Source organism: Anabas testudineus, chromosome 11, assembly GCF_900324465.2.
Source record: "Anabas testudineus chromosome 11, fAnaTes1.2, whole genome shotgun sequence".
NCBI classification, from domain to species: Eukaryota; Metazoa; Chordata; class Actinopteri; order Anabantiformes; family Anabantidae; genus Anabas; species Anabas testudineus.
In genome coordinates this window covers 4,555,615-4,582,258 of record NC_046620.1, presented here as the reverse complement: position 1 = coordinate 4,582,258, position 26,644 = coordinate 4,555,615, and the positions used below count along the sequence as shown (strand labels likewise).

Here is a 26,644-nt window from a genome sequence, read left to right as displayed (position 1 = left end):
AATAGTATCAAATATACTATACTACAAACTTTCAAGTGGTTTGTACTGCTGACTAAAAATCTGTACTGTTGACGCTCTAATCCTAAAACTCTGGCTGTTCAGGCTGCAGTTATGGTCAGACACACACACTTGTACTTTACTGGATCGTCACATCCGGTTAAAACCTGACAATGACCTGAGCAGCGCCCCCAGGAGGACGGGAGCTGAACTGCATCGTGGGTGATACTGGTCACTCTTTAAAATAATAAACTATATCTTATACATGTTTTCTCGTACACTAGGACATGACGGCCTCAACAACAAAGTTTATTTTGGACAGAGTAAGCAGTTGGTTTGAAAGAAGCCATTCATGCTGCTCTTTCATCCACCCCAGGAAAAATAAAAAACAATCACACATCCACCAGGGATGCTGGACCTAGATACTAATGTGATGTGAAACTAGTGAAACTTTGTCAATGCCAAGCACACAGTGTGTAGGGTTGTTGATTATAAATACACCAAGACACAGTGAGTGGAATCTCTGGACTGTTTTATTTTATTAATGATGATTACAGAAGATGTTTTAACAGGGTTCACTTCAATTAAAGGTGATGATGTTCTTCCTGAACAGAAACATTTTGGAACGATCCATTTAACATGGTCCAACTGGTCTGGTTCCACAGACGAAGGGATGCGGAATCCAACAGGGCTCATCGTTCCAGAGGTTTTCATCTATCAAGGAATCAAGAGAAGAGCGTCACTGTTGCAGTTCCACACATGCTATGGTTTGTTTTCTGCTAAGAGTCAGATGACAGCTTGAAACATTTATCAAAAGAAAGCCAATAAAACAACAAACCATGTGACAGTACTTCACCTTGGAAGTTTATTTTAATGCAGCTTTCAATTCCTAAATAATTGTCTGGCTCTCCTTTGGCCCAGTCATAGTAAAAAAACCTTGACCCATCACTCCAAAACCACTGCATGTTCTGTAAAACATAGAAATTAGAAACCTGCAGATTAAGACATGAAGCAGTATGTGGTAAATCTCTGAAACCCCTACAGCTTATACACATTTAAATAACAGGAATCATTTTGCATCAGTCTGTTTATCTGAAGAACAGAATGGATTTAGATCAACCTCTGACAGCTGACTTTTTTACCTCAGCACCATCTGTGCCACCAATCCAGGCTTCGGTGTCAGTGCCAGTTTGATCCTTTATGAGTTTCTGGATGAATGCGTACTCTTCTGGGCTGTGGATGGAGACGAGGTTGGCCTCGGAGGTCTGACAGTACCTCTGTACAAGAAATAATAAGTAGCTGTTAATAGATAGAAATATTCACAAATGTAAGTAAAACAATGATTTTTAATATAAACATATAATTGTGCTTTTAGCTCCAATGTGACATAGTACAGTGTCAAGCTGCTCTACCTCTGCATCAATCCACTTTAGAGGTCTGTTAACGAAAAGAAAGAATCTGGAGTCACGCTGCACCCAGCCTGAATAACATTTTCTCTCCGCAATGTCAAGAGTCGTCCTGCTTGTGGACTCAGTAAAACTCTCTTCCTTAAACGTCTCTGCTGTCTGTGCCTTTGGATCCTCTGAACAAGAAGAAAACAAACGTATGCATTGTTCATATCACATTGATGATTCATAGAGTTTAGGTCTCTCTTAGCTCCATAAAAGGTCTCATCAGGATAAAGTGGTTTTTATGATCCATCAGGTTTCATAGTAATTAAAACAGTATAAACTTTAAAAAGTGAAAAAACAGCTGATCCAACATTTCATTTTCTCAGTCTCACCTGCTGCAACAGTCAGAGCGAAGCACAGCAGCACAGAGACAAGAAGAGCAGTCGCCATTGCTGAAGGAGAATAAATTAGAACAGAAACAAACACCAGAGAATTAACTTAAATATCTTTGATAAAGTAGCAAAGAGCAAAAGAAGTGCTGTATTGAAAACTACCTGATTAAAGTGACTATGTGTAGATTGTGAGTCTCACCTGTTTCAGTGAATCTCTCAGACGTCTGCAGATTCTAAAAGCTGGAGAATGAAAAGTAATGTCAGGAAAACATGACACAAGCTCATTTAAAATCACTGTTTAATAATTCATTAACTAAAAATCAATGACGGTTCAGGTCATTTATTAACATGCAAATAAACTCTGATCCTCAGGCTCCAGTGATGGATCTGAATCAGAATCTACTGTCAGCAAAGTACAAAAACTGTTTTTCTGTGTTAAGGCAATAATCAAAATGTGAACTGTCATGAAACGTTGTTGTTCTGTAATATTTAGTTTGGATCTTAGGTTTTGTCAGGTAATGTACAATCCAAATATTCTGTGTAGTACTGTACATGCTCATATTTACTCAGGGGTAAATATGGGCTGTGATGTTGGTCAGTGGACCCAGAAATACTAGAAATACTGTGCACTGAGCCAAGTAAAACAAAAAGGTCACATTTCAAACAAATACACGTGATGCTATTGGATCTGGCCTCTATGAAGGACAGATAACAAATGTTATTGTCAGTTTTAACAGGGTTCATCCAAATCAAAATAATGCAACATAACATTCTTCGTAACCAGAAATGATATGAAATCGATCGTTCCAGATGTGGGAGTCAGGAGAGGGCCGTTTCATATTTGCCATCGTTAGTGTTTTGATGTCAACCTGAAACATTTATCAAAAGTAAGCAAATAGAACAACAAACCACTGGACATTCACATTCATCTCAATGCAGTTTTAATTCCCTCCATAATTGTTTGTGTCTCCTCTGGCCCAGACACTGTAAAAAAATGAATTAATTCAAAACGCTGATCATTGCAGATTTGATCATCTTACAAGGAATAAAGACAGAAGCATGGTCTTATTAGTTATAGTATAGTATGAATTGTGATTAGTATGTGGCGATAAACTGAAAATGTTAACATGTCATTACTTTCACTTAAAACAATCCTGAACATTGTAAATTTAAGAACCCAGGCTCCAGAAGGTGATGCAGACAGAATCATAATCTGACAATCACCAATCACCTTTCAAACTGCAGCATATTGACCGTGATTTTGATCAAATAACTCACATCAACATACTTTAAAAGTAATGTAATAATGATAGATACACTAGTTTATATCAAGATACCACAGTTCCAGAGACTGAGTTTACAATAGTGCTGATGATAGATAAAGCACACGGCAGTGACTCTGTCTCTGCATCTGTCCGGGCCACTGGTTTGTAAAAGTCTTTAAAGCATCTGGATCCATAAATGCACCAGTGATAACTGGACCTGATGTCCCCCAATCACACTCACGTATCCTTTGTCATGCTTTCTGCCGTCCGAGTCAGTGTTGCTGAACTCTCCACTGAAACGAAAAGGAATGAACTAAATTCACTGTTAAATACTTTTTCATAGGATTGTGGTGGTTATAATTTTCCATATCTAAAATAGATACTGAAAGATAGTTGTTTAGGGTTCATGTGTATTTGATTTAAGACACATACAGTATAACCTGCTGGTCTTACCAGTGTCAGTGAATCTCTCAGCAGTGTTTGGAGACTATAGGACAGTTTTAAACATCAACCTGATGTTATCACATCTGGCCTGTTTGAAGGTTTAGCTTTGAACTGGTGTTGAACCAAAAACACTGCAGCTGCTCTGGAAAGTACAAACTCCCTCTAAATAAATTTAAATGCAGTAAATGTGCATTCTTATGAACAAAGGTATAAATTATTCGAGAGAAACGATGCGTAAACACAGTTTCGTCACTTTATTACAGTAAATGAGTTCATATGTTACACACAGAACAGAGACAGACAGGTTTGTATTGCTTTCTCTCTCTCTCTCCTTCTATCCCTCCATCACCCCGACACATCAGTCCATCTGGGCAGAAAGTCACCAGCACTGGAACAAAAAATCTAAATCAAAGTGACATAAAGAGATGCGGTGATCTCTTATTAAATAAAGGAGGTAATATTAACACACAGTTTTCAAAGCATCTGAAAACAGAAAAAAGTACAATTTCTGAGTCAGTTTACTTCAAACTATCATTTACCTGCACACACACACTCAGCTGATAGGTAGCTGTGTCTGCAGTAACAACACAAGTTTCCATTTCTGCCTTCCTGTGAACATTAGCAGCGTTTCTTAATGCCATACAGCCCACAATACACAATGCCTGTGTTGAGCTGAGATTTCTAGACCAACTAAACACTCTGAATATGCCAGTGACCTGCTGCTAAGTCAATACTGTACAGTAATCATATATTGCAAAATGTAAACACACAAAAACACAAGAGTTCTGTTTCAAAATGACAAAAAGTAAAAAACACAGAAATCTGCAATCCGAGTTTGACCTACGCTGCCGACAGGCCGAGTTCAGTGGTTTTAGGGTTTACTGCAGGTGACAAAGCTGGAGATTAAGACCACAAACCTAAAAACTCTTCTGAGACATGCACATGTAAGCACATACTGCCACCTACAGGCAAAGGACATTATTGCTACAGCAGCTGCGCCACCTGTAGGTAATGAGTGTTATAACTGCAGATGGTTTTTATAGCACGACTGTGGTTCACAAAGCTTGTGTAACTTCTAACAACGCACTTTCAGGGAATTATCACCGATGCATCATTTTTTTTAGTCACAACAGGAAGCAGCTGTTTCTAAAGAGTAGTGTCTAAGAACTGTCTGTACCAGTTAGAAGTCCAAAAACCAATTTAATGAAGACCACAAACATCACTCTAGACGAATAATGTTTCTCTAATCTTGAGATGTGTAAATAAGACTTTCAAGTTTACCATCTTAAAGGGTGGCAGAACAAAAACAGTTACAGCTTTATGGTGCTTTTATAAATTTTCCATTGTAAATGTGAGTAATGTAAGATTTGGGTGAACTGGAGCTGTTCAAACTGCTCTGTGCTTGATGTAAAGAAAGGTCCTAATCCTAAATATATAGAAATATAAATTAGATAGGGAGGAGGTAAAAATAAAAGAATAAAAAACTATGAATGTTTAAGTTTAGAAGATGATAGAAGTGAATTTAACTTCTCACTATAACCAAATACCTCCCTCTTGTGGAGAAACTGCAGCATGATGTGATTTTGTAACTGAATTCACTTCCATTAACATACTTTATAAGAAAACGTAATAATGACAAATAAAATAGTTTTTTGACGTAGCTTGTTGATTTTAAATACACCAAGACACAGTGAGTGGAATCTCTGGACTGTTTTATTTTATTAATGATGATTACAGAAGACGTTTTAACAGGGTTCACTTCAATTAAAGGTGATGATGTTCTTCCTGAACAGAAACATTATGAAACGATCCATTTAACATGGTCCAACTGGTCTGGTTCCACAGACGAAGGGAAGCTCTTTCCCACAGGGCTCATCGTTCCAGAGGCATTTGTCTAACAAGGAAACACAAGAAGACACTGTTGCAGTTCCACACGTGCTATAGTTTGTTTTTTGTATAAACTTTTCTGCTAAGAGTCAGATGACAGCTTGAAACATTTATCAAAAGCAAGCGAATAAAACGAATAAAACAACAAACCACATGACAGTACTTCACCTTTGAAGTTTATTTCAATGCAGCTTTCAATTCCTAAATAATTGTCTAAATAATTTTACTGATGCTGAGCCTAACAGAGAGTTTATCATGACTCTGTCAATCTATGGTTCAAATATAGATGTAAATCTATTTCTTAACTTCTAGATAGGCTCTTAAGAGCTGCTTCGTGACATTTCATGAAGCACTGAAGTGATCTCTATTAAACAGAGGAGATAACATAACACACAACCAAGGCCTCCTATAAAGAGCTCTCCTGAACCAAAAACGCAAACCAGAACGGGCCAAGAGGAAAAGACGACCATGGAAGAAGAATGGCAACAGGCTGACTGAAGAACCAGAATAGGTGAATGATTCTACTTGATATCTCCAATACCTGGAAGGTCACCAAGGAAAATAGAAGATCCAAAGATGCAGAGGAGCAACACAGTGGAGCTGAGAGTAAAAAAAAGGAAAACGACTCAGAAACATTAACACAAAGGAAAATGTTAATGAGTGAAGTGTGGGATTTATTAATGAAGGCTAAGCCTGACATTATAGTATTGTAGAGGGTTGGTCCTCCTGATTCCCGCAGGAGAGCAACACATCACATTAAAATCTGACAATGACCTGAGCAGCGCCCTCAGCAGGACTAGAGCTGAGCTGCAGCATTAGTGATAGAAAGATTTAACCTCTTAAGACTCGAGCTCTAATTTGATATGCATTTTTTAATTCTTTTTGCTATTTGGGCTTATTGAACCCGATAAGTATAAAAACTGAGCATCATCTTTTCACAAACATTTTCAGAAAAGACATCATATGCTTACATTTTAACCTAATTATAACACATATAACAACATTTTGCATTAAAAACTAGCACTGCCCTTTTCTTTACACACCTATTTGTGAAAGGCTGTGTAACAGTTGCGATCAGCTTGCACACACAAGAGCCCAAAATGTGTTGTACACGTATGTGTACGCCAGGTCCTAAGAGGTTAAAGGTCAATATGTAGCACTGACACCAAGGGTTACTGCAGCCCAAATTCAAAAAACTGCACAGAGTTTTCTCTCTGCAAGTTTCCAAGTAGAGGACACCGAATGTACACAAGTGAATGTGAAACATTACACTTTGTCAATGCCAATCATACAGTGTGTAGGGTTGTTGATTATAAATACACCAAGACACAGTGAGTGGAATCTCTGGACTGTTTTATTTTATTAATGATGATTACAGAAGACGTTTTAACAGGGTTCACATAAATTACAGATGATGATGTTCTTCCTGAACAGAAACATTATGGAACGATCCATTTAACATGGTCCAACTGGTCTGGTTCCACAGACGAAGGGAAGCTCGTTCACACATTTTAAATCGTTCCAGAGGTAATTATCTAAAAAGCAATCAAGAGAAGAGCGTCACTGTTGCAGTTCCACACATGCTATGGTTTGTTTTCTGCTAAGAGTCAGATGACAGCTTGAAACATTTATCAGAAGCAAGCGAATAAAACAACAAACCATGTGACAGTACTTCACCTTTGAAGTTTATTACAATGCAGCTTTCAGGTCCTCCATAATTGTTTGGCTCTCCTCTGGCCCAGTCTTGGTAAAAATAAATTGAACCATCACTCCAAAACCACTGCGTGTCCTGTAAAACATACAAATTAGAAACCTGCAGATTAAGACATGAAGCAGTATGTGGTAAATCTCTGAAACCCCTACAGCTTATACACATTTAAATAGCAGGAATCATTTTGCATCAGTCTGTTTGCCTGAAGAACAGAATGGATTTAGATCAGTCTCTGACAGCTGACTTTTGTACCTCAATAGCATCTGTGCCACCAATCCAGGCGTAAGTGTTAGTGCCAGTTTGATTCTTTATGAGTTCCTGAATAAATGCGTACTCTGCTGGGCTGTGGATGGAGACGAGGTTGGCCTTGGAGGCCTGACAGTACCTCTGTACAAGAAATAATGATAAGTAGCTGTTAATAGATAGAAATATTCACAAATGTAAGTAAAAAAATGATTAATATAAACATATAATTGTGCTTTTAGCTCCAATGTGACATAGTACAGTGTCAAGCTGCTCTACCTCTGCATCAATCCACTTCATCTGTCTGTTAACGAAAAGAAAGAATCTGGAGTCACGCTGCACCCAGTCAGACCAAGAGTTTCTCTCTGTAGTGTCAAGCGTCGTCTTGTTTGTAGACTCAGTAAAATTGTCTTCCTTAAACATCTCTGCTGTCTGTGTCATTGGATCCTCTAAACAAGCAGAAAACAAACGTATGCATTGTTCATATCACATTGATGATTCATAGAGTTTAGGTCTCTCTTAGCTCCATAAAAGGTCTCATCAGGATAAAGTGTTTTTTATGATCCATCAGTATCATTTGTGTGTTTGTCTGTGTTCAGATTTCATAGTAATTCAAACAGTATAAACTTTAAAAAGTGAAAAAACAGCTGATCCAACATTTCATTTTCTCAGTCTCACCTGCTGCAACAGTCAGAGCGAAGCACAGCAGCACAGAGACAAGAAGAGCAGTCGCCATTGCTGATGAAGAATAAACTAGAACAGAAGCAAACACCAGAGAATTAACTTTAATATCTTTGATAAAGTAGCAAAGAGTAAAAGAAATGCTGTATTGAAAACTACCTGATTAAAGTGACTATGTGTAGATTGTGAGTCTCACCTGTTTCACTGAATCTCTCAGACGTCTGCAGATTCTAAAGGCTGGAGAATGAAAAGTAATGTCAGGAAAACATGACACAAACTCATTTTAAATCACTGTTTAATAATTCATTAACTAAAAATCAAGGACGGTTCAGATCATTTATTAACATGCATTTACTTAATCAAATAGGGCTGTGATGTTCGTCACTGCACCCAGAAATACTGGAAATACCGTGCACCAAGCCAAGTAAAACAAAAAGAAACAAACAAACAAATTTCAGACAAATAAACGTGATGCTATTGGATCTGGCCTCTATGAAGGACAGACTTTCGGGAAACATTATAGTCAGTTTTAACAGGGTTCATTCAAATCAAAATAATGTAAGATAATGTTCTTCTTAATCAGAAATGATATGAAACGCTCCATGTACCATGGTCCAACTGGTCTGGTTCCACAAATAAAGGAAAATCTTTGATCCAGTCCTGATCGTTCCAGATGTGGGAGTCAAGAGAGGTCTGTTTCATATATGCCATGGTTTGTGTTTTGATGTCAACCTGAAACATTTATAAAAAGCAAGCAAATAAAACAACAAACCACTGGACATGCATCTGTCCGGGCCACTGGTTTGTAAAAGACTTTAAAGCATCTGGATCCATAAATGCACCAGTGATAACTGGACCTGATGTCCCCCAATCACACTCACGTATTCTTTGTCATGCTTTCTGCCGTCCGAGTCAGTGTTGCTGGACTCTCCACTGAAACGAAAAGGAATGAACTAAATTCACTGTTAAATACTTTTTCATAGGATTGTGGTGGTTATAATTTTCCATATCTAAAATAGATACTGAAAGATAATTGTTTAGGGTTCATGTGTATTTGATTTAAGACACATACAGTATAACCTGCTGGTCTTACCTGTGTCAGTGAATCTCTCAGCAGTGTTTGGAGGCTATAGGACAGTTTTAAACATCAACATGATGTTATCACATCTGGCCTGTTTGAAGGTTTAGCTTTTAACTGGTGTTGAACCGAAAACATTGCAGCTGCTCTGGACACTTCCAGACTTGACTATTGTAATTCATTATTAGTAGTTTGTCCCAATAACTCATTAAATAGCCTCCAGTTAATCCAAAATGCTGCAGCCAGAGTTCTGACTGGAATTAGTAAGAGAGATCATATTTCTCCCACGTTAGCTTCTCTCCTTTGGCTCCCTGTAAAATCCAGAATTGAATTTAAAATTCTTCTCCTCACTTATAAATCCCTTAATAATCAGGCTCCATCTTATCTTAAAGACCTCATGGTTCCATATCTTCCAAGCAGAACTCTCCGTTCTCAGACTGCAGGTTTACTTGTGGTTCCTAGAGTTTCCAAATGTAGAATGGGAGGCAGAGCCTTTAGCTATCAAGCCCCTCTCCTGTGGAACCAGCTCCCAGTTCAGGTTCGGGAGGCAGACAGCCTCTCTTCATTTAAGACTAGACTTAAAACTTTCCTTTTTTATAAAGCTTATAGTTAGAGATGGATCAGGTGACTCTGAACCATCTCTTAGTTATGCTGCTATAGGTTAGACTGCTGGGGGAACTCTACTGACAAACTGAGTTTCTCTCCTCTCTCCTATATCAAGTCCACCATTGCATGTCATTAACTTTGTGTCTTCTCTCTCCTGTAGTCGTGTTTCCCCCTCTCTGTCTCCCTCTCTCTGTACTTTTCTGCAGGTATCCTCGGCCTGGAGCTGTACATCTCCAGAATCCAGTTCATCTGCCCAATATTCTTGATGCTTGTTGTTGTCTTTATTGCCTGCTGTTCTTTTCTCTCTTCTCCTTCCACTCACCCCAACCGGTCGAGGCAGATGGCCGCCCACTATGAGCCTGGTTCTGCTGGAGGTTTCTTCTTCTAAAGGGAGTTTTTCCTCTTCACTGTTGCCTAAAGCTCGCAGAAATGGGTTTGTTGGGTTTTCTGTATCATTTTTTGTATAATTATTCTCTGTAAGGTCTTAAATCTTACACTGTAAAGTGCCTTGAGATAACTTCTGTTGTGAATTGGCGCTATCCAAATAAAACTGAATTGAATTGAATTGAAAATACAAACCTCTAAATAAATTTGAATGCACTAAATGGGACTGTGCATTCTTATGAACAAAGGTTTAAATTATGCGAGAGAAACGATGCGTAAACACAGTTTCGTCACTTTATTACAGTAAATGAGTTCATATGTTACACACAGAACAGAGACAGACAGGTTTGTATTGCTTTCTCTCTCTCTCTCCTTCTATCCCTCCATCACCCCGACACATCAGTCCATCTGGGCAGAACGTCACCAGCACTGGAATAAAAAATCAAAATCAAAGTGACATAAAGAGATGCGGTGATCTCTTATTAAATAAAGGAGGTAATATTAACACACAACTGAGTTTTCAAAGCATCTGAAAACAGAAAAAAGTACAATTTCTGAGTCAGTTTACTTCAAACTATCATTTACCTGCACACATACTCAGCTGATCGGTAGCTGTGTCTTTCCATTTCCATTTCTGCCTTCCTGTGAACATTAGCAGCGTTTCTTAATGCCATACAGCCCACAATACACAATGCCTGTGTTGAGCTGAGATTTCTAGACCAACTAAACACTCTGAATATGCCAATGACCTGCTGCTAAGTCAATACTGTACAGTAATCATCTATTGCAAAATGTAAACACACAAAAACACAAGAGTTCTGTTTCAAAATGACAATAAAGTAAAAAACACAGAAATCTGCAATCCGAGTTTGACCTACGCTGCCGACAGGCCGAGTTCAGTGGTTTTAGGGTTTACTGCAGGTGACAAAGCTGGAGATTAAGACCACAAACCTAAAAACTCTTCTGAGACATGCACATGTAAGCACATACTGCCACCTACAGGCAAAGGACATTATTGCTACAGCAGCTGCGCCACCTGCAGGTAAGTGTGAGTGTTATAACTGCAGCTTGTTTTTATAGCACGACTGTGGTTCACAAAGCTTGTGTAACTTCTAACAACGCACTTTCAGGGAATTATCACCCGATGCATCATTTTTTTTAGTCACAACAGGAAGCAGCTGTTTCTAAAGAGTAGTGTCTAAGAACCGTCTGTACCAGTTAGAAGTCCAAAAACCAAATTAATGAAGACCACAAACATCACTCTAGATGAATAATGTTTCTCTAATCTTGAGATGTGTAAATAAGACTTTCAAGTTTACCATCTTAAAGGGTGGCAGAACAAAAACAGTTACAGCTTTATGGTGCCTTTATAAATTTTCCATTGTAAATGTGAGTAATGTAAGATTTGGGTGAACTGGAGCTGTTCAAACTGCTCTGTGCTTGATGTAAAGAAAGGTCCCAACCCTAAATATATAAAAATATAAATTAGGTAGGGAGGAGGTAAAAATAAAAGAATAAAAAAAACTATGAATGTTTAAGTTTAGAACATGATAGAAGTGAATTGAACTTCTCTGACTATAACCAAACACCTCCCTCTTGTGGAGAAACTGCAGCATGATGTGATTTTGTAACTGAATCCACTTCCATTAACATACTTTATAAGAAAACATAATAATGATAAATAAAATAGTTTTTTGACTTGGCTTAAACAAAATATGACTCAGTCCTGGCAACTCACAACATTTTAGGTGATTAAATTCACCATGTGAAGCAGACAGAAAAGAGCATTTGGAAACAGAACTCTTAAAGAATTCATACCACAGTCAGGTGGTCCCACAGAGGACCTAACAAAGAGGAGAGCTGAATAATGAAAATGAACATGTTAACGGCTACTTTACATTTTTCACGAGAACAAGAAAGAGAGAGAAACGTCGTCAACAAACATGAGGAGTAGGCTGATTTTTTTTCTTTTCAGTTTTTTCTTTGCAGTATTTACATTTTGAATTGTGAAAAAACATATTTACAAAAATGCACAAACTAAAGTCTGCTTCCTAGACTGAATGAGAGAAATAAGATATAAACAACTCTGTCATAAAAAGTAAAAAGAGGAAAATAAAAATCAGTGGTATTTACATGTGATAAGAGAAAGTGAATAAAAATAAATGGCTTCTGAAAGAGGGAAGAGGAAAATCAGCCACATTTGATTCATACAGGGATCTTTTTTGCCACCCCACACACACCTTTTCATAGCGACAGAAAGTCTGACAGCTCTGAGTGTGACGCCTTGAACAGGCTGCTTGGACTCTTTACAGCAAAGAACATGTCCAGCAGCGACCCATCGAACTGGGATGTCACCAGTCTGAAACCCAGAAACAGCTGGGAGGAAAAACCCTCAGTTAAAATTAATGTGCATGTGGCAGAATAAAAAAACAAAAACATCAGAGTCATTGTCTTATTTTAAAAAAAGGCTCAAAACAAACATGGCTGCAGTTCAAAACAGCAGGTGGAGACATGGTACAATAGTATCAAATATACTATACTACAAACTTTCAAGTGGTTTGTACTGCTGACTAAAAATCGGTACTGTTGACGGCTCTAATCCTAAAACACTGGCTGTTCAGGCTGCAGTTATGGTCAGACACACACACTTGTACTTCTACACTAGTGATACATTCTGTGGCGCTAAACCCTCTCAGTTGTAGCCTTCAAACAGCTCTTTGAAGAAAATAGGACCGGCCAAACCTCACTCTCATGGGGTTTAAAACCAAAACAGTCTGGGTAAAGAAGCACACATTCATTCCCCTGCTTGATATTCAACTAAATGTCACGTGTGTCCTTTCATTCATGATTCTGTGCACATCAGCAGCACTAATGAATCGAAGCAAATGTCCATATGTCCTGTTATTTTTTTGAGAGATTTTCTCTTGTAAAGAAAAACGATTTTATGATGGAAGAACAGTTTGCTCTAGAAGCTGTAACACCATTTCAAAGCCACTCTTCATCTGCAACTCACATTTAACTCATCCAAAAGTCAAAGAAATAAGTGTTTATATTAAGTATCCTCCACTTTGGCACTCTTTATTTTTCTCTCTGCTGCATTTAACCATCAGGACTGACAGGACTTAATTTGCCTGGTTGCACACAGAGTACAAAGCATCTTTCTACACCAACACCAGGACTAGCATGATCTTTGTGATAATGGAGAATTCCACCCAAAGTGACTTCATTGCCAATATTACTCATTAAGTCTTGTGGGGTTAAATTAGGGTAGGTGCCACTTGTTTTCTTTGTTGCCGAGCAGAAAAACAAAAAATAAATTTGCCATTTAAGAATTTTTTAAATGAGAGCCAGTTTTAGTGGAATAAACCATTCAGACATCTGTTTCCAGATGTTTTAATGTCTCACTCACAAGAAGTGAAGTGAACCAAGTCTATTCTAAAGAAATATCTTTCAAAGGCATCAGTGCTGTGATAAATAAGACCAGTTTATGTCTAGTTTTATTAGACAACCATCAGTTTCCAGTCACTGTAATTATGTAGGACAGCAGCAATCATCAATTGAACACAAGTAACTGGTTGGTAGGACAGACAACAAGCAGCTATGGTTGCTCATTATCCAGAGTCTCTAGAGAATATCTCAAGCTGCTTTGTCGAAGCACACCATTCACACCTTCTTCACAAACAACATCAACACGTCTACATATATTTGAGTGGTGATGAAGAAGAGCGGGAGTCAGGGAGTTTTCCACTGGAGGTTTTATGTAACTGTCTTTCCAACATATCAAAATGTCTGCCCTAAATGATTTTCACAATAAAATCACTATTAAAAGCCCCAATCCGTCGTTGATTTGACTCGTATTCATATGTATTTGTAATATTATGCAAAAAGAAATGTCTTCTTTCTTGGATCCATTTACTACTGCAGACAGGTCCAGGGACTGGATGTCAGACAAAATAATAGTTTTACCAAAAAACAAAAAACAAAAACAAAAACAATGCTCTTTACATTAAGAAAAAAAAACACACACAGACCACAGCTGGCACAGCCACTGAACATGATTGATGTAAGAAGAAATCCAACAGATCACCAGCCAAAAAATGATAAATGCTACCTGGTGCTGCCACTTAAGCAGGTAAATCATTTTAGGTAGGTTTAATTTGAACCTGAACATCAGGGTGAATTTATCAAATACTGTGGCTGGAGGACTAATGAATTTAACAGTCCCTGCATCTGTTCTCCTGCCCTGAGTTAAATAAAATGTCTGTTACCCTGATGACCAACATGGGGCCAGTTCTAGTCTTGGTCAGGCTACAAGCAGTCCAACCATAAACTAACAGGGATTTAAAAACACAGAATAAAAAAATAATCTGAAGTGGAAAAAACTCTAGAGGCTAAATGTTGTGTGATCACATGATGTCTTCCATTAGTCAAATAAATAAACAAATATAAAAAATAAAGGAAAATGTTGATTTAAAAAAAAAAAGAAAAGAAGTTATATTACAGAGGACCAGCCCCCACTATGGTCGTTCACATACCACCTGAGCAGCAGCGAGACGACTCCGTGTTTAACAACCTCCTGCTGTTCAACCCTGGCAGCTAAAGAACTATCGGTTTGATCAATGTATTTACTGTACAAAAAAAAAAAAAAAACATCAGCTAAGAGGAGAGCAAGCAGCACAGAGGAAGCTGTACAGTGTGTGTGTGTCTGAGATCAGGGTGAGGCTGAGAGGCAGGCGACAGGCTGCTTCAGATGCTGTTAAGAGATCCTGGTAGTGAACTGTGTTGAGATGAATCTGAACTGGTGCCATCTGAGGAGAGAAGAGGAGCGAGAGAAAAGGAGCTAAGAGTTAATGCAGTTAATATAAGACCCTACTGAAAACATGCAAACAGGGTTACATTACATTTGAATGGCTGCAGAGGTCATATTTACTTGTTAATTAAAAGCATACATTTACACAAACTGTACATAATGAGTACTTATACAGTATCTAATGGTCAGAATGTGTTAAGTTAAAAAGAGATTAATGGTACGTTGATTAGCAAATCAGTTTGTTTTGTAAAAACATCCTTGTACCATTTTTACCTGCCTGTAAATCCTTTCTTCTAATGTACAGATTCACATCTATAAAATTCAATACTGGCATAAAAAAATAATTCTAAGCAATCAAACATATTTAATTTGGTTTTTAAAACAGACTTACAAACCATCAATTCATTTAAGTTTATAATAAAAACAGACTTTTAAGTGCAAAATTATTTTATTCCCTTTTTAACTGTGAATAGATAAGAAAGTTTTCTAATACCAGACACTTCTGATGTCTGCCCTTTCAGTAATGTTAGTCCTGATCTTTTTTTCAGTGAGCACAAAACCAGTGGTATCAACCACTGACAGTAGCATTATAATAAGATTCCCACCGTGGGCGGAAGCAGCTGAATGAGAGCGAGCGTGAGGAGGAATGAGAATTGAGTTCAGCTGGGGCTGGATTGACAACTCTGCAGAGAATAAAAGAACATTTTATATTTAACGATGAGTAATATAACAACAGGTTGGTGTCATTTAACAAAAGAGTACTGCACACTGTACAAACCTAACCTTTTCAGGAGCCACAGTGTTGGCTGGAAATGAACCAAGAATAACATCTGACTGAATTTAGTTAAACAGATGGTAATAACTGAACCTGTCAGAGACTGGAATCTGACTCTGCATTGCAAATAAATCCCATATTACCTGCTGAGACATTCACATCTGCTTTATGGTACCCAAACTAAAGTAAATCCTTAGCATAAACATGAGATAATGTAGGTCTGTGTATGTTCGTGTACCTGTGGTGCTAAAGTTGAAGAGCATCGGCAGTTCTCGGCCGCTGGGCAGTCGCGTGTTTGGCTGACGCAGCTCGTCAAAGAAGGCATGTGAACAGGCCTCTAGTGGTGACAGGCGTGAGGCCGGTGTGTATTCCAGCAGCCGAGAGCAAAGAGCAATGGCATCTGGAGGGGTACGAGGTTTAAACACCTGAGGAACAAGAAGAAATTTAAGTCAGGTCCCAGGAAATGACACTAGAACTAGACTATTTCACCACTGAAAAATACTGACGATGTAAAGACATTATATATAGTCCTGAAGTATTGAGCTAAATGTAAACCTCTAAAACAAAGAAAACAGACTGGAAGCAAGAGTAACTTCAAGACTGAACAACTTCTATGAGGTGCATTAAAAAAAAAAAAAAAAAAAACAGCAGAAAGTAGAAAGTTATCCACTTTGTAGTAAACGTTCAAGCGCCACTTCTCTTGGCTTAACATCGTTTCTGTACTCTGTAGGTTTCAGGGTTAATCGACTTTCAGGAGGAGGACATTAAAGTACTTTAGCCGGCAGATTTAAATAGCCTGTGTGGGTGACAGCACTTCCACAGGTTTTTATTTTTCTATGGTTTTCATAAACTGGTGTAATGTACAATGTACCACTTTCAGAACTGCTCCACAAACAAGTTCCTCTACATGCTAAAGTGCCTTTTGAGGTCTTAATTGATTTGGATGAAAAAAATATGTGGCCAGTTAAAAATTTAGTTAGTATGTTAGCTCGTCAAAGAAGGCATGTGAACAGTAATAATATATAAAGAAATCCTAATCCTATCTTCTTTTTTAACAATTAATCAGACAAAAAGACGCTTGAAGATCTCACTGGCTGACATTTCATATACTAAACAATCATTCGAGACGATAGCAAACAGAAACAAATTGTATATTTGTAAAAAATATGTAAAATATGTTTTCATATTTTCTCATTTACTTCTAACTCATTCTACTCTACACACCTGGAGCAGACTGGTATTTGTCCTCAGGTATTTATTTACCTTGGTCCATGGATGAGCTTTAATCTGAGGGAACTTGAACTCTGTGTAGTTTGGGTTCATCTCTCGGATTTGTTCCCTTGTTGGTGTTCCTAGCACCTGAAAACAGACACATAACGGTCATACATTTTAAGTTTGTTGATAAACTGATTTTCTACAACACAATAACACTAGACTCAAAGTTTGGGTTAATATATTTAAACACAAACATTTCAGCAGCACACAGGAGTCTGATACACACACACTCACCTTGATAATCTCTACTAGCTGGTCCACCCCACTGTCACCAGGGAATATTGGCTGTCCGAGCAGCAGCTCAGCAAGTACACAGCCTGCTGACCAGATGTCAATGTTTGCTGTGTAGTCTGTGGCACCAAAAATGAGCTCGGGAGCACGATAATACCGTGAGCAGATATACGACACATTAGGTTCACCGCGGACCAGCTGCTTGGCACTGGAGAAACAAATGAAATGAAGTAAAGTTAGACGATAACAGAGATTGCAGCAAACAATGGCTGTGGTCCAAGGGCTTGGCCAGAGGATGGAGGTTTGAACTTTAGTGAGTGGTCATGAGTTGTGCGATATATTGTTCTTTCACTCACAGAACACAAATTAAAACCTGGCGAGGATTAAAGGCAACTTCGATCTCTCAAATATAGCATCCAACATAGAAACACACACCTGCCGAAGTCACACAGCTTGAGGACGGCAGTTTCTGGATCAACAAGCAGGTTTTGGGGCTTGATGTCTCTGTGACACACGCCCTGGGAATGGATATAAGCCAAACTGCGAAACAGCTGGTACATGTACACCTGATGAGAACACAGCACACAATCAGCACATAATCAAATACTAACAGAAAAGGCAATGAAAGCGTGATTATACAGTGGTTTAGTGAGCTGGTGGAGTAAAGATGACCTGCTGTGAGATGTTTAGGAACAGCCCTTTACAAAAACCTGCACAAATTATTATTGTTATAATTAATATTATAATTAGTGTTACTGTTGATACGTTAAAGGTTTTTTTGCACTACCAGAACAGGTGGATGAAAGCACATTTAGAAATAAAAGAAAACTGCTAAACATTAATACTGGATTATTTGTACATTTATTCTCTTAACCAAGTGTGTGTGTGTGTGTGTGTGTGTGTGTGTGTGTGTGTGTGTGTGTGCAGTGAATGTTTGAATGTAAAGGTGAATTAGTGAACATTACCTTCACATATATGATAGGAATAATGCTCTTGGCCTTGTTAAAATGCCTGGCAACCCTGTAGACCGTCTCAGGGACATAGTCCAGCACCAGGTTTAGGTACACTTCATCTTTCTGTACAGGATTAAACAGAGAGATAGGTTTTTCTTTATGTTTTTGTAATATGCAATGCTGATGTCACTTTCAAAGCAGTGTGTACTCCACATGCTGAATTATCCCACAAGCACAAACACACAGAAAAACTGCCAGCAGTGTCGATTTATTTACCTTTTTCTACATTTAAATGAAAAAGGAACAGTTACACTGAATAATAATAGTTTCCAGTAATTAACTTCTGCAATTTTAAACTAAAAAGCGTCTAGATATTTGTGAGTGCAAGAAATTTATTGCTTCCCTTTTCGGAGATGGACATTTCTTTTTAAATTGTATATGACTAATCTATTGACTAATTTTGCCTGTAATGTTGCAAACATAGGCTCTGTTAAACTATTGTAATCCTCCTGAGGTTATGGTACTGTGACATAACACTAACAGCAAACATTTGCATGAGCAGAAACATGTTTGGTTTTCTATTATTCCAGATAATTTATATTGAGACATTTATATAGTGAAAAACAAACAAGCTGAAGTACTTTCTCGCCACTGGAATAGAAGAAGTAACGTAGTCTGACAATGTTGCAGTGGTCAAGCTTCCTCATGATTTGTAGTTCTCGATTCTGCAAAGAGAAGAGTGTAAGTGGAAAACCGAGTAACCAAACTAAACAAAAGAACTCTGAATCACCAAAAAAAAAGAACCTTACATGCATCACTTGTTTCACAACATATGAGAGTATGTGGACATTTTCAACATTACAGACTCACCTTGAACCTTTTGTCCTGTAGAACTTTTTTAATAGCCACCATCTCTTGGCTGTCAATGAGCCGAGCTTGGTACACCACACCAAATGACCCATTTCCGATCACCTGAAGGTTGAAAAGAGGAAACACTGAAGAAACTGGACAATTTAACAGCTGAGCTACAACAACAGGGGGTTACCGTGCTTTTCAAACAACCTAAAATTTTCAGTCTCATTGGTGCAACCTGCTAACAGTAGGCTTGGTTCTGGTCTAAGTCTCCTGTGCTGTGTTCACCACTACAAAACTAAATGTATGGATTATGGTGAAACCCCTTCTATTCCAAGACTGGAAAATAACTAACAGTGATTTTACATAAAGACTTCTAAATGTAACGAAGACACAGCAAATCTCCCTTTCACGCCTTTAATTCAAAATAGAAGTAGAAGCCTGTTTGGCAATTACAGCTTTAAGTCTTCTTGGTTAAGTCTCTAAAAGATTCTCACATCTGGATTTGGTTAGTTTTTAATCATTCTTCATCAGACTGTCTGTGAACAAACATCAATAGGTCTTTAATTTACGATTAAATCTGAGAATGCAGGATCCCAGGGGGGCTGAAATTTGCCACAGGTTGACTCCAGAGGAGTTCTACATTCATCTCAGGAAATGTTTTTAATCCATCCCAATACCCCTGACCACAATTTGAAACCAAAATAAAGTATGCAAGTAAATGAGAGATTTCAGTTTTTTTATTTGTAACTAATTTTAACTATTCTAATGTAAATTATAATTTATAATTTTATTGTATTAATTTCCAATGCACTAAAACATCCAAAAAGCAAAAAGGTATCACTACTTTGCCCAGCACCTGTTCACACATTTACAGATGATTACTACTACAAACATATTCAGCAGTTTTTAGATAATCCCCTGATAACCTTCACCAGACATAGAAAAAAGTGTCAACATTTCTAATACACTAGTAAAATAAGAATATTGATGTATTAAGATATTGATAAAAAGTGTGATAAATGTAAGTCTACACACACTTACACAGGGATTAAGCACTCTTAGATGTAATAGGAAAAACCACAAGGACCTGCAAAGGTACCGACTAAAATCAGTCTCATTCCATTAATTTCATTAGCCTGTAACTGACACAATTATGTCATATTTTCAGATCAGACACAGACAGGATAACTACCAGAAAGTGGGCTATAAAGTGTGCTATGAAATCCACAAACCTAAGTATCTGGCACTACAGAGCCACTGGTATTGATCAACACTCTCATCAACTCAAATAAAACATATTGCAGTTGTTTTGTGCAATGCAGTAATAAAAGTCTTACAGCAGTAGATGAGGCAATAAAGCTGTGCGCTTCAGAAGAGGATGGCGCCACTAAAGATGACACTGTTAGGTCTTGGCTTTGCGGTCTTGCTTACCTTAATGTCAGTGTAAGAGACTTCCTGTGGACGGTCCGGTCCCTGACCTGGTGTCGCCACGACCGTCGTCACCTTCCCACTGTCCCCTTAAAAAAAAAAAAAAAAAAAACAAGCAGGGCCTGGGTTAATATGAGGCCAAAGCATGTAAAAATAAAATGCTATAATTCTTCACCAGTGTAACATTATAGATATAAATATATAGTTTTTAAAATCCCATATACGGAACACTTTATTTATACGTACTAGCAGGTAATCTGTTAATTGCTTTAGAGTGATAAAACTTGTGAAGTTATGAGAAGGATTTAAAATTGGCTGTGGTCCCTCTGGCTCCTTTCTGTTAGAGGTAAGGATATAAAACCACTTCATAAAATAATACTCTGGCATTCAAACCAAACCACTTGCTACAGCCAGCCTTAACATCTGGGCCTTCTCTCTGCTGGCCGTTTGAATATTTAGGTTAATGACAGTCAAGTGAATGGATGTCAACTTTGCAAAAGCCTCCAAGGAAGGAGAAGGAAATGGCAGAGTTCATATTCAAGACACTGTGACTAATTAATCTGGGAATAAACCCAAAAATAGGCCAGTAACTTTTTTGTCCTGACAAATTTTAGTGATAACTGCCTCCCAAGGATTATTTCTGTTACATCCTCCAGCAGCACTGGTCACCATGCATACATGCAAAATACCTGAAACAAACACCAAGTAGAATACTTTTACTGATTTACAGTTTATCTCAAACAGAAGATGAACATAGCGGTTTCAAAAGTGGAGAAATCCTGCCTCAAAACACAATTTGATGCCATGATTTAAAATTCCACTTTGCTGTGTCTCCGTTGAAACGGAACAAGTATGATCAAAACATCTGTAGTACCACAAAATGACTGGAGCATCCTAATTTTTTTGAGTGTGGTCACCATTACAGCTACAATAATTAGTCGAATAATCAAACAATTTTCAAGCATAAATTAAAATATTTGCTGGTTAAAACCTGTCAGACATGATGATTTTCTTCCTTTCTTTGTCAAATCGAATTATAAACTGAGTATTTTGAAGTTTTACTTCAACATCTTTATGACATCATGGGACATTTCACTATTTTTGACATTTTACAGAACAAATGGTTAATTAAGAAAAATGATTGGCAACAATTGTTAGCTGCTGCCCTTTTCACCATTCAGCTCATTCTATTGTATCAACAATGTACAGTGGAAAAGCCCACAGCTATGGTAGTATTGTCAGTCTCCACACAGCCTTATCACAAAACTGTGTATAGTAATCAGAGGTGCTTCAACAGAACACACAGGTTGATGACAACCTGTTATCACTGATAAAACTGATAGAAATCTTTGGGTAATTCTAGTCCAAATTTTGCCTAATGACAAGTTTGCCTTAAAAAACATTTTGAATTTGAAAACTACATTTTAGCTTGCGGCTGTGATTTAGCATCTTAAGCTAACTAACCACACATCTAACTAAATGGAAAAACTTATTTTATAGGGGTCTACACCTTGATGACGAACCAAAACATCCCCGGTTCAATTCCAGTTACAGACATTTCTTGCACGTCATCCTCCATCTCTATCTGTCCCCTAATTTCCAGCCAACTCTCAAATCTCTGCTAAAAAAAAGACACAAAAAAAGAGAAAAGCTTAAAACTTTACGAACTGAGTGTGTGTGTGTTCATCACTGGATGAACGTGAGGTTGGTGTGACCTTGATCTTTGGCCTTTGGCTAGTAAAATTTACCATAACTTGTAGGGGTTAGAAGAGCTTAAAAAAAGTTGTTGCATTAAAGTTCTAGTTAAATCCGGTTTATCCTCTTCAGTATACCATTTTACAATATCAATCACTTTAATTTGCAAGTTTACTTGTGTAATTTTCTTATGCCGGTCTAAGCTTACTAAATAATAAACCCTCGTCTAGTTGTCATCGTGCTGTATCTCTGTCAGCATTACTGAGTCCACACACTTAATGCTTTGTTTACTAAACAAGACAATGCACTTATTGATATGGCCCAGAACTGCATGTCCTGGTGTTCGTCCACATTCACACACGCACACACACAGTAAACTGTCCTCAGTCACAAAAGTGTGCTGGTCATCCAATAGGCACGCTGGCAATATCTGTTACAGCTGAGACTGTGAGGCCTGCAGAGTGACCGGGTCAGTGGGTTCTCTAACTGAATGACTCTCTAACTGAGGATAGAAATGAACACACACACACTCATACACATGGGGCTGCAGGTTAAAAGTAGGACAAATGGATAAGTTTATGCCAGCAGTCTTGTGTTGCTCTTCCTCTTCTGGTTATTCTTGCTGATGTGTCAGTCAGTATAGCCAGAGATTTTAGAGCTCTTTTCCTGCCGTCGTTCATGTTTTACAATAGGAAAAACAACTTCCACAAACTCATTATCCATCTTATGAAAGATGAGGCCTTACTGATTTATTATCATTTCATTGTGTCTGAGTCCAGTGTTTTCATATCAGCAGTGCATTGTGTTCACGCTGTTTCCTGTCATTCACCTCATATTAACAGAAGGAAACTCAAGTCTCCAGAAGGAAATAATCCCAAAAGAACATCCTATTTTTCAAAGGTTGTCACACCCATGTCTTTAACAGATGTCAGATAGCAGGTGAGAAACTAGTTACATCTGTATTTTAGAAAACATTTATAAAACTGGTAAATATTAAATTAAAAGAAAACAAGAGGCAGTTTCTTCTGATGAATGCAATAACCAGCTGGTTTTCTATACTATTTTTTACCTTCATACACAACAACAAACTGTACATGAACTTCACATTTTACAGCAAAGTAGCTTTAAGAGAATTGCATTTACCTTATTAATATGCAGTTTGATGCAGCAAAAGCTTCCAAAATCTAACCAGGTCATCTATTCTAGAGGGAGTTTGAGGTTTCTATCAACAATCTATTGTTATTGTGCTCATGTGACAGTTTACAACAGGAGCGAAATCAACACATTAACCACTTCTCTTAGTGGTCCCTTAGATTAGAAAGCAATTAATTAGAGAATCAATCAGGAAATGCATTGACAACTGTTCTGTTAATTGAAAGTTTATTATTTACATAGTAATACCACACATTAATTTTCTCAGCTTCTCTAATGAATAGATTTCAGTGAGTAAAAGTTCTAATGTATTAAACATGAGAATAAATTGAATAAATTGGGACTTCAAACTGTTACACTAGTTCAAAGAATTGATAGCGATCACCTTACACTATTTTCTTACATTTTAAAAGACAAAATAATTACTCAAGAAATTAACTGCATAAAGGAAAGAATCCTTGGTTGCAGCTGTATGGTAAACACACACCACATAAAATGTGGAAATGAGCATTGTATACTAACAACAATCTGTCTTCCTGACATGACTTTATCATACCTGTCACTGTAGAATTTCCCAAAAGACAACCATGACTAATTAAATGTTTCTATACCAATCTATAATTTTTTAACATTTTTGTTACAGCTGAACAGCAGAGAGACAGACTGTGGTGATGAGGAAAGGCAGAGACAAATGCTGGAGCTGCTCTACAGACAGTGAATAATGGAACAACTACTTGGGCGGTGAGGCAATATCCCTTATACTGAGGGGAAATTTACTGATTTACAGCAGTAAGCCTCATTTGCAGATGTCTTTCCCTTTGGATCTTACATTATGCATTGCAAAGTGCCGTTGGATATGATTCGTTCAAGAGGGGATACATTTCAAGTAAAGAGATATCAGTGTCACAAAGAGTGGTAAATATTTGATAGTGTAATAAAAGTAAAATATTCTGCAGTAAAATGAGAGTAAATGCCACTACACTGGAAATGTTAATATTCCAATCTCTCTCTTTCACTGACACGACATGTCTGGGCTTGTCAGTTCCTCCTTGGGACATTCACACCAGCTGCCATAATGCAGGCAAGTGTCAAATACTCTGCTATATTTACTGGGTCTTCCCACTATGAACAGCTACTTCAGCAAGTAAATAGTCTGGGGATAAGAAACGTATTTCTTAATTTACCTGCCACTCTAGCTCACTTTTCTGTTTTTAGGTTTATACTGTGCAGCCTGAAAAAGGCTCTTATGTATGAAAATAACACTTTCTGGAGAAAAACAGGACTGGACTTACACAATGAGGAGTGCGTTATAAAAGCTGGAGCACTTGGAAACACTTTGAACATTTCATCATCAAATATCTTCCACTGTTGTTCATGATGACAGACCACTGGTTGGTATGGAAACACAACATTCTTAATGTGGCATGTCCAAGTTTAATTTTACCAGTAATTTCAAATGTCAAATCAAATCATTCCCCCCTCACAAATATCTGGCTAACTGGGTTAATCCTGGCTCTTGAAATAGCCTGCAGGTCTCCCAAACCTGACAACATATCCATCAATCATCCAAAGGAGTATGTTTAGGGGCCAAAGTCAACATTTGAGCTTTAAGGGCCTCAGGCAGTGCTGCTGCAGAAGCAGACAGAGAAGACAAGGGTCACACTGCTTTGAACTGGAGATGACCTCCCATTTGTGCTCTAATATCAAAGCCATACACCACTGCCTGCTAATGGATGATAAGATTTGGATTAACACGCATGCACGCACGCACACACCGATCTCTGCTTACACTTGTCACTGCACTGATAAAGGACCATACCATAATTTCATCTCAGACAGAAGAGAGAGAGTGTAACCTACTCCTACTACCATGGCGTCCCAGCAGACTGCTGAGCTCCTGTGCTGGATGTGCATCACATGCACCCACCAGGCGTCGGCCACCTGCTGCCAAGTCTTTGCCCCACAGGTGACCTTGGCGATAGGGCAACTTTCACGCCTGACCCCTCTCCAGGCGAGCCAGACTGATAGCTGACACCACATCCTCAATGACACCCACAGAACAGCCCGGAATGCAGAACTCAAGTTCCGGCATTTGACTCTGGGTTGGCCACAAAGAACAACAGAACCTGTTTAACAGCTCACTCATTCACACTGGTAGTAAAATAAACCGACTCTCCTCTAACTTAACATTAATAAATAGGAATAACCATGCAGTCGATTGATGCTACAGTGGGTTAAAACGATGATCTGCCAGCTAGTTTCACATCAGAGCTGGAGAAGACGTCCATCGGCCGGACTGGGAACGGGAAACATACAAAACAAGTGGCTAACGTTAGCAGGCTAGCTAGTTAGCATCCTAGCAAGTTGGTGATCCGCTACACCGGAGCAATGAGAGCTTTCCTCTAAATTGTGACACATAACACAGTCAGGCAATTGAAGGTAAATGCACAGGACAATATTTATTTATTTATTAGGCAGGATCCGACACCGAGCTGGTAGCTACAAAGAACTTACTGGCAAGCTTAAGGTTGGAGCATCCCGACGAGCTGCTGCCGGAGGCCTGTGGGACCCCGGACTTTCCTGTGCTGCTCCCCACGGCAGCGGCTGATCCGGTGGACGAAGCGGCGGCTCCTGGAACACCTGGCGGCTCAGCAAACGAGCTGGTCCTGGGCCGCCCGCTGCCGCTCATATCTCTGTGCAGTGGTCAGGGTTGTCTTTTCACTGTTTTCAGCCAAGCGACTATTAATAATGAATACCCGGCAGCGAACAATCGTAGAAAGACACACCGACGAATACCGCTCCCGTCGCCAGCGGCTGTCTGAGCTGGTAGCTGTTGCTAGACACCTAGAAACAGACCGCTCGCAATGCCACATGGGAGATGAAGTTCGACGCAGCTGCTGGTCAGGTCTCCTGCTGTGGCTTTGACAAATCAAAACAACTACACATTCAAAGTGACTTAACAGTGGAAGTGGGCCGAGGACAGAACACCGCTTACACTGGTAGTAATAAAACCAAATACTACATAATTATATATGTATTTTAATACATATGTTAGTGGTAAGTTGCTCGCCACCTTGTTTTAATAGACCTAAGGTTGTTTTTAAAAGACAGACTAGTGTAGCTGACCCATGAAGGACTTTGTAACCTTATTTTGAAATCTGCTAATTATGTAAAATTATAATGAAAGCAGCAAGAATAACACAAATATACTTTTCCCAAATATAACCCTGACTGACCCCTGGAAGGTTAGGCATTGTGACAGTATATCTGAATTTTGTTCAATATAATCAGTAATATGATGATATATTTTCATAGGGGAAACAACAGAGCTGCAGTATCAACTCACACAGGCCTCTGAGCTTATCTGGGACGTGCTTTGACCAGGTCCCTT

The 26,644-nt window shown here is 38.4% G+C and overlaps 3 protein-coding genes and 2 long non-coding RNA genes across 8 annotated transcripts; 1 reads left to right on the top strand and 4 right to left on the bottom strand.

Moving 5' to 3' along the window:
* Positions 1 to 518: 518 nt before the first annotated feature.
* Positions 519 to 2,049, bottom strand: LOC113154203 (ladderlectin-like). 2 transcript variants are annotated; one of them, XM_026348264.2, is made up of 6 exons: positions 1,980 to 2,049; positions 1,781 to 1,855; positions 1,410 to 1,579; positions 1,140 to 1,274; positions 854 to 965; positions 519 to 711 (listed from the first exon to the last, which is right to left on the bottom strand). In XM_026348264.2, exons 2-6 carry the CDS (start codon positions 1,836 to 1,838, stop codon positions 632 to 634), a joined length of 555 nt encoding a protein of 184 aa, XP_026204049.1. In that variant the 5' UTR covers positions 1,839 to 1,855; positions 1,980 to 2,049; the 3' UTR covers positions 519 to 631. The 2 variants fall into 2 exon arrangements, with proteins under 2 accessions (XP_026204049.1, XP_026204048.1); XM_026348263.1 differs by having other exon boundaries at positions 1,781 to 1,840; positions 1,980 to 2,040.
* Positions 2,050 to 3,724: 1,675 nt separating this feature from the next.
* On the bottom strand, positions 3,725 to 4,907 carry LOC113154204. The gene is made up of 2 exons (XR_003298012.1): positions 4,029 to 4,907; positions 3,725 to 3,891 (listed from the first exon to the last, which is right to left on the bottom strand). It is a non-coding gene; the product is annotated as an uncharacterized LOC113154204 (long non-coding RNA).
* Positions 3,870 to 14,729, top strand: LOC113154205. The gene is made up of 2 exons (XR_003298013.1): positions 3,870 to 3,943; positions 10,575 to 14,729. It is a non-coding gene; the product is annotated as an uncharacterized LOC113154205 (long non-coding RNA).
* Positions 6,713 to 8,311, bottom strand: LOC113154202 (ladderlectin-like). 3 transcript variants are annotated; one of them, XM_026348259.1, is made up of 6 exons: positions 8,208 to 8,311; positions 8,009 to 8,083; positions 7,610 to 7,779; positions 7,340 to 7,474; positions 7,036 to 7,165; positions 6,713 to 6,911 (listed from the first exon to the last, which is right to left on the bottom strand). In XM_026348259.1, the coding sequence occupies exons 2-6, from the start codon at positions 8,064 to 8,066 to the stop codon at positions 6,832 to 6,834; spliced, it is 573 nt and encodes a 190-aa protein (XP_026204044.1). In that variant the 5' UTR covers positions 8,067 to 8,083; positions 8,208 to 8,311; the 3' UTR covers positions 6,713 to 6,831. The 3 variants fall into 3 exon arrangements, with proteins under 3 accessions (XP_026204044.1, XP_026204047.1, XP_026204045.1); XM_026348262.1 differs by having other exon boundaries at positions 7,049 to 7,165; XM_026348260.1 differs by having other exon boundaries at positions 7,054 to 7,165.
* gsk3aa (glycogen synthase kinase 3 alpha a) lies at positions 12,783 to 26,099 on the bottom strand. The gene is made up of 11 exons (XM_026348258.1): positions 25,768 to 26,099; positions 20,410 to 20,495; positions 18,994 to 19,095; positions 18,765 to 18,848; positions 18,136 to 18,246; positions 17,606 to 17,736; positions 17,174 to 17,378; positions 16,928 to 17,023; positions 15,903 to 16,089; positions 15,495 to 15,572; positions 12,783 to 14,887 (listed from the first exon to the last, which is right to left on the bottom strand). The coding sequence occupies exons 1-11, from the start codon at positions 25,940 to 25,942 to the stop codon at positions 14,826 to 14,828; spliced, it is 1,317 nt and encodes a 438-aa protein (XP_026204043.1). The 5' UTR covers positions 25,943 to 26,099; the 3' UTR covers positions 12,783 to 14,825.
* Positions 26,100 to 26,644: the final 545 nt, after the last annotated feature.

Bases quoted from the DNA above. Each gene is read 5' to 3' on its own strand.
- LOC113154203 (XM_026348264.2), bottom strand. From the start codon at position 1,838: ATGGCGACTGCTCTTCTTGTCTCTGTGCTGCTGTGCTTCGCTCTGACT. The intron at 1,275-1,409 runs GTAGAGCAGCTT...TTTCTTGTACAG, and splicing joins TAAAGTGGATTGATGCAGAG to AGGTACTGTCAGACCTCCGA. The intron at 712-853 runs GTGAAGTACTGT...ATTCCTTGATAG, and splicing joins CATTAAAATAAACTTCCAAG to ATGAAAACCTCTGGAACGAT.
- LOC113154202 (XM_026348259.1), bottom strand. From the start codon at position 8,066: ATGGCGACTGCTCTTCTTGTCTCTGTGCTGCTGTGCTTCGCTCTGACT. The intron at 7,475-7,609 runs GTAGAGCAGCTT...TTTCTTGTACAG, and splicing joins TGAAGTGGATTGATGCAGAG to AGGTACTGTCAGGCCTCCAA. The intron at 6,912-7,035 runs GTTTGTTGTTTT...ATTGCTTTTTAG, and splicing joins AGGTGAAGTACTGTCACATG to ATAATTACCTCTGGAACGAT.
- gsk3aa (XM_026348258.1), bottom strand. From the start codon at position 25,942: ATGAGCGGCAGCGGGCGGCCCAGGACCAGCTCGTTTGCTGAGCCGCCA. The intron at 19,096-20,409 runs GTAAGCAAGACC...TTCAACCTTCAG, and splicing joins TCTCTTACACTGACATTAAG to GTGATCGGAAATGGGTCATT. The intron at 15,573-15,902 runs GTACACGAACAT...TATTCTCTGCAG, and splicing joins CTTCAACTTTAGCACCACAG to AGTTGTCAATCCAGCCCCAG.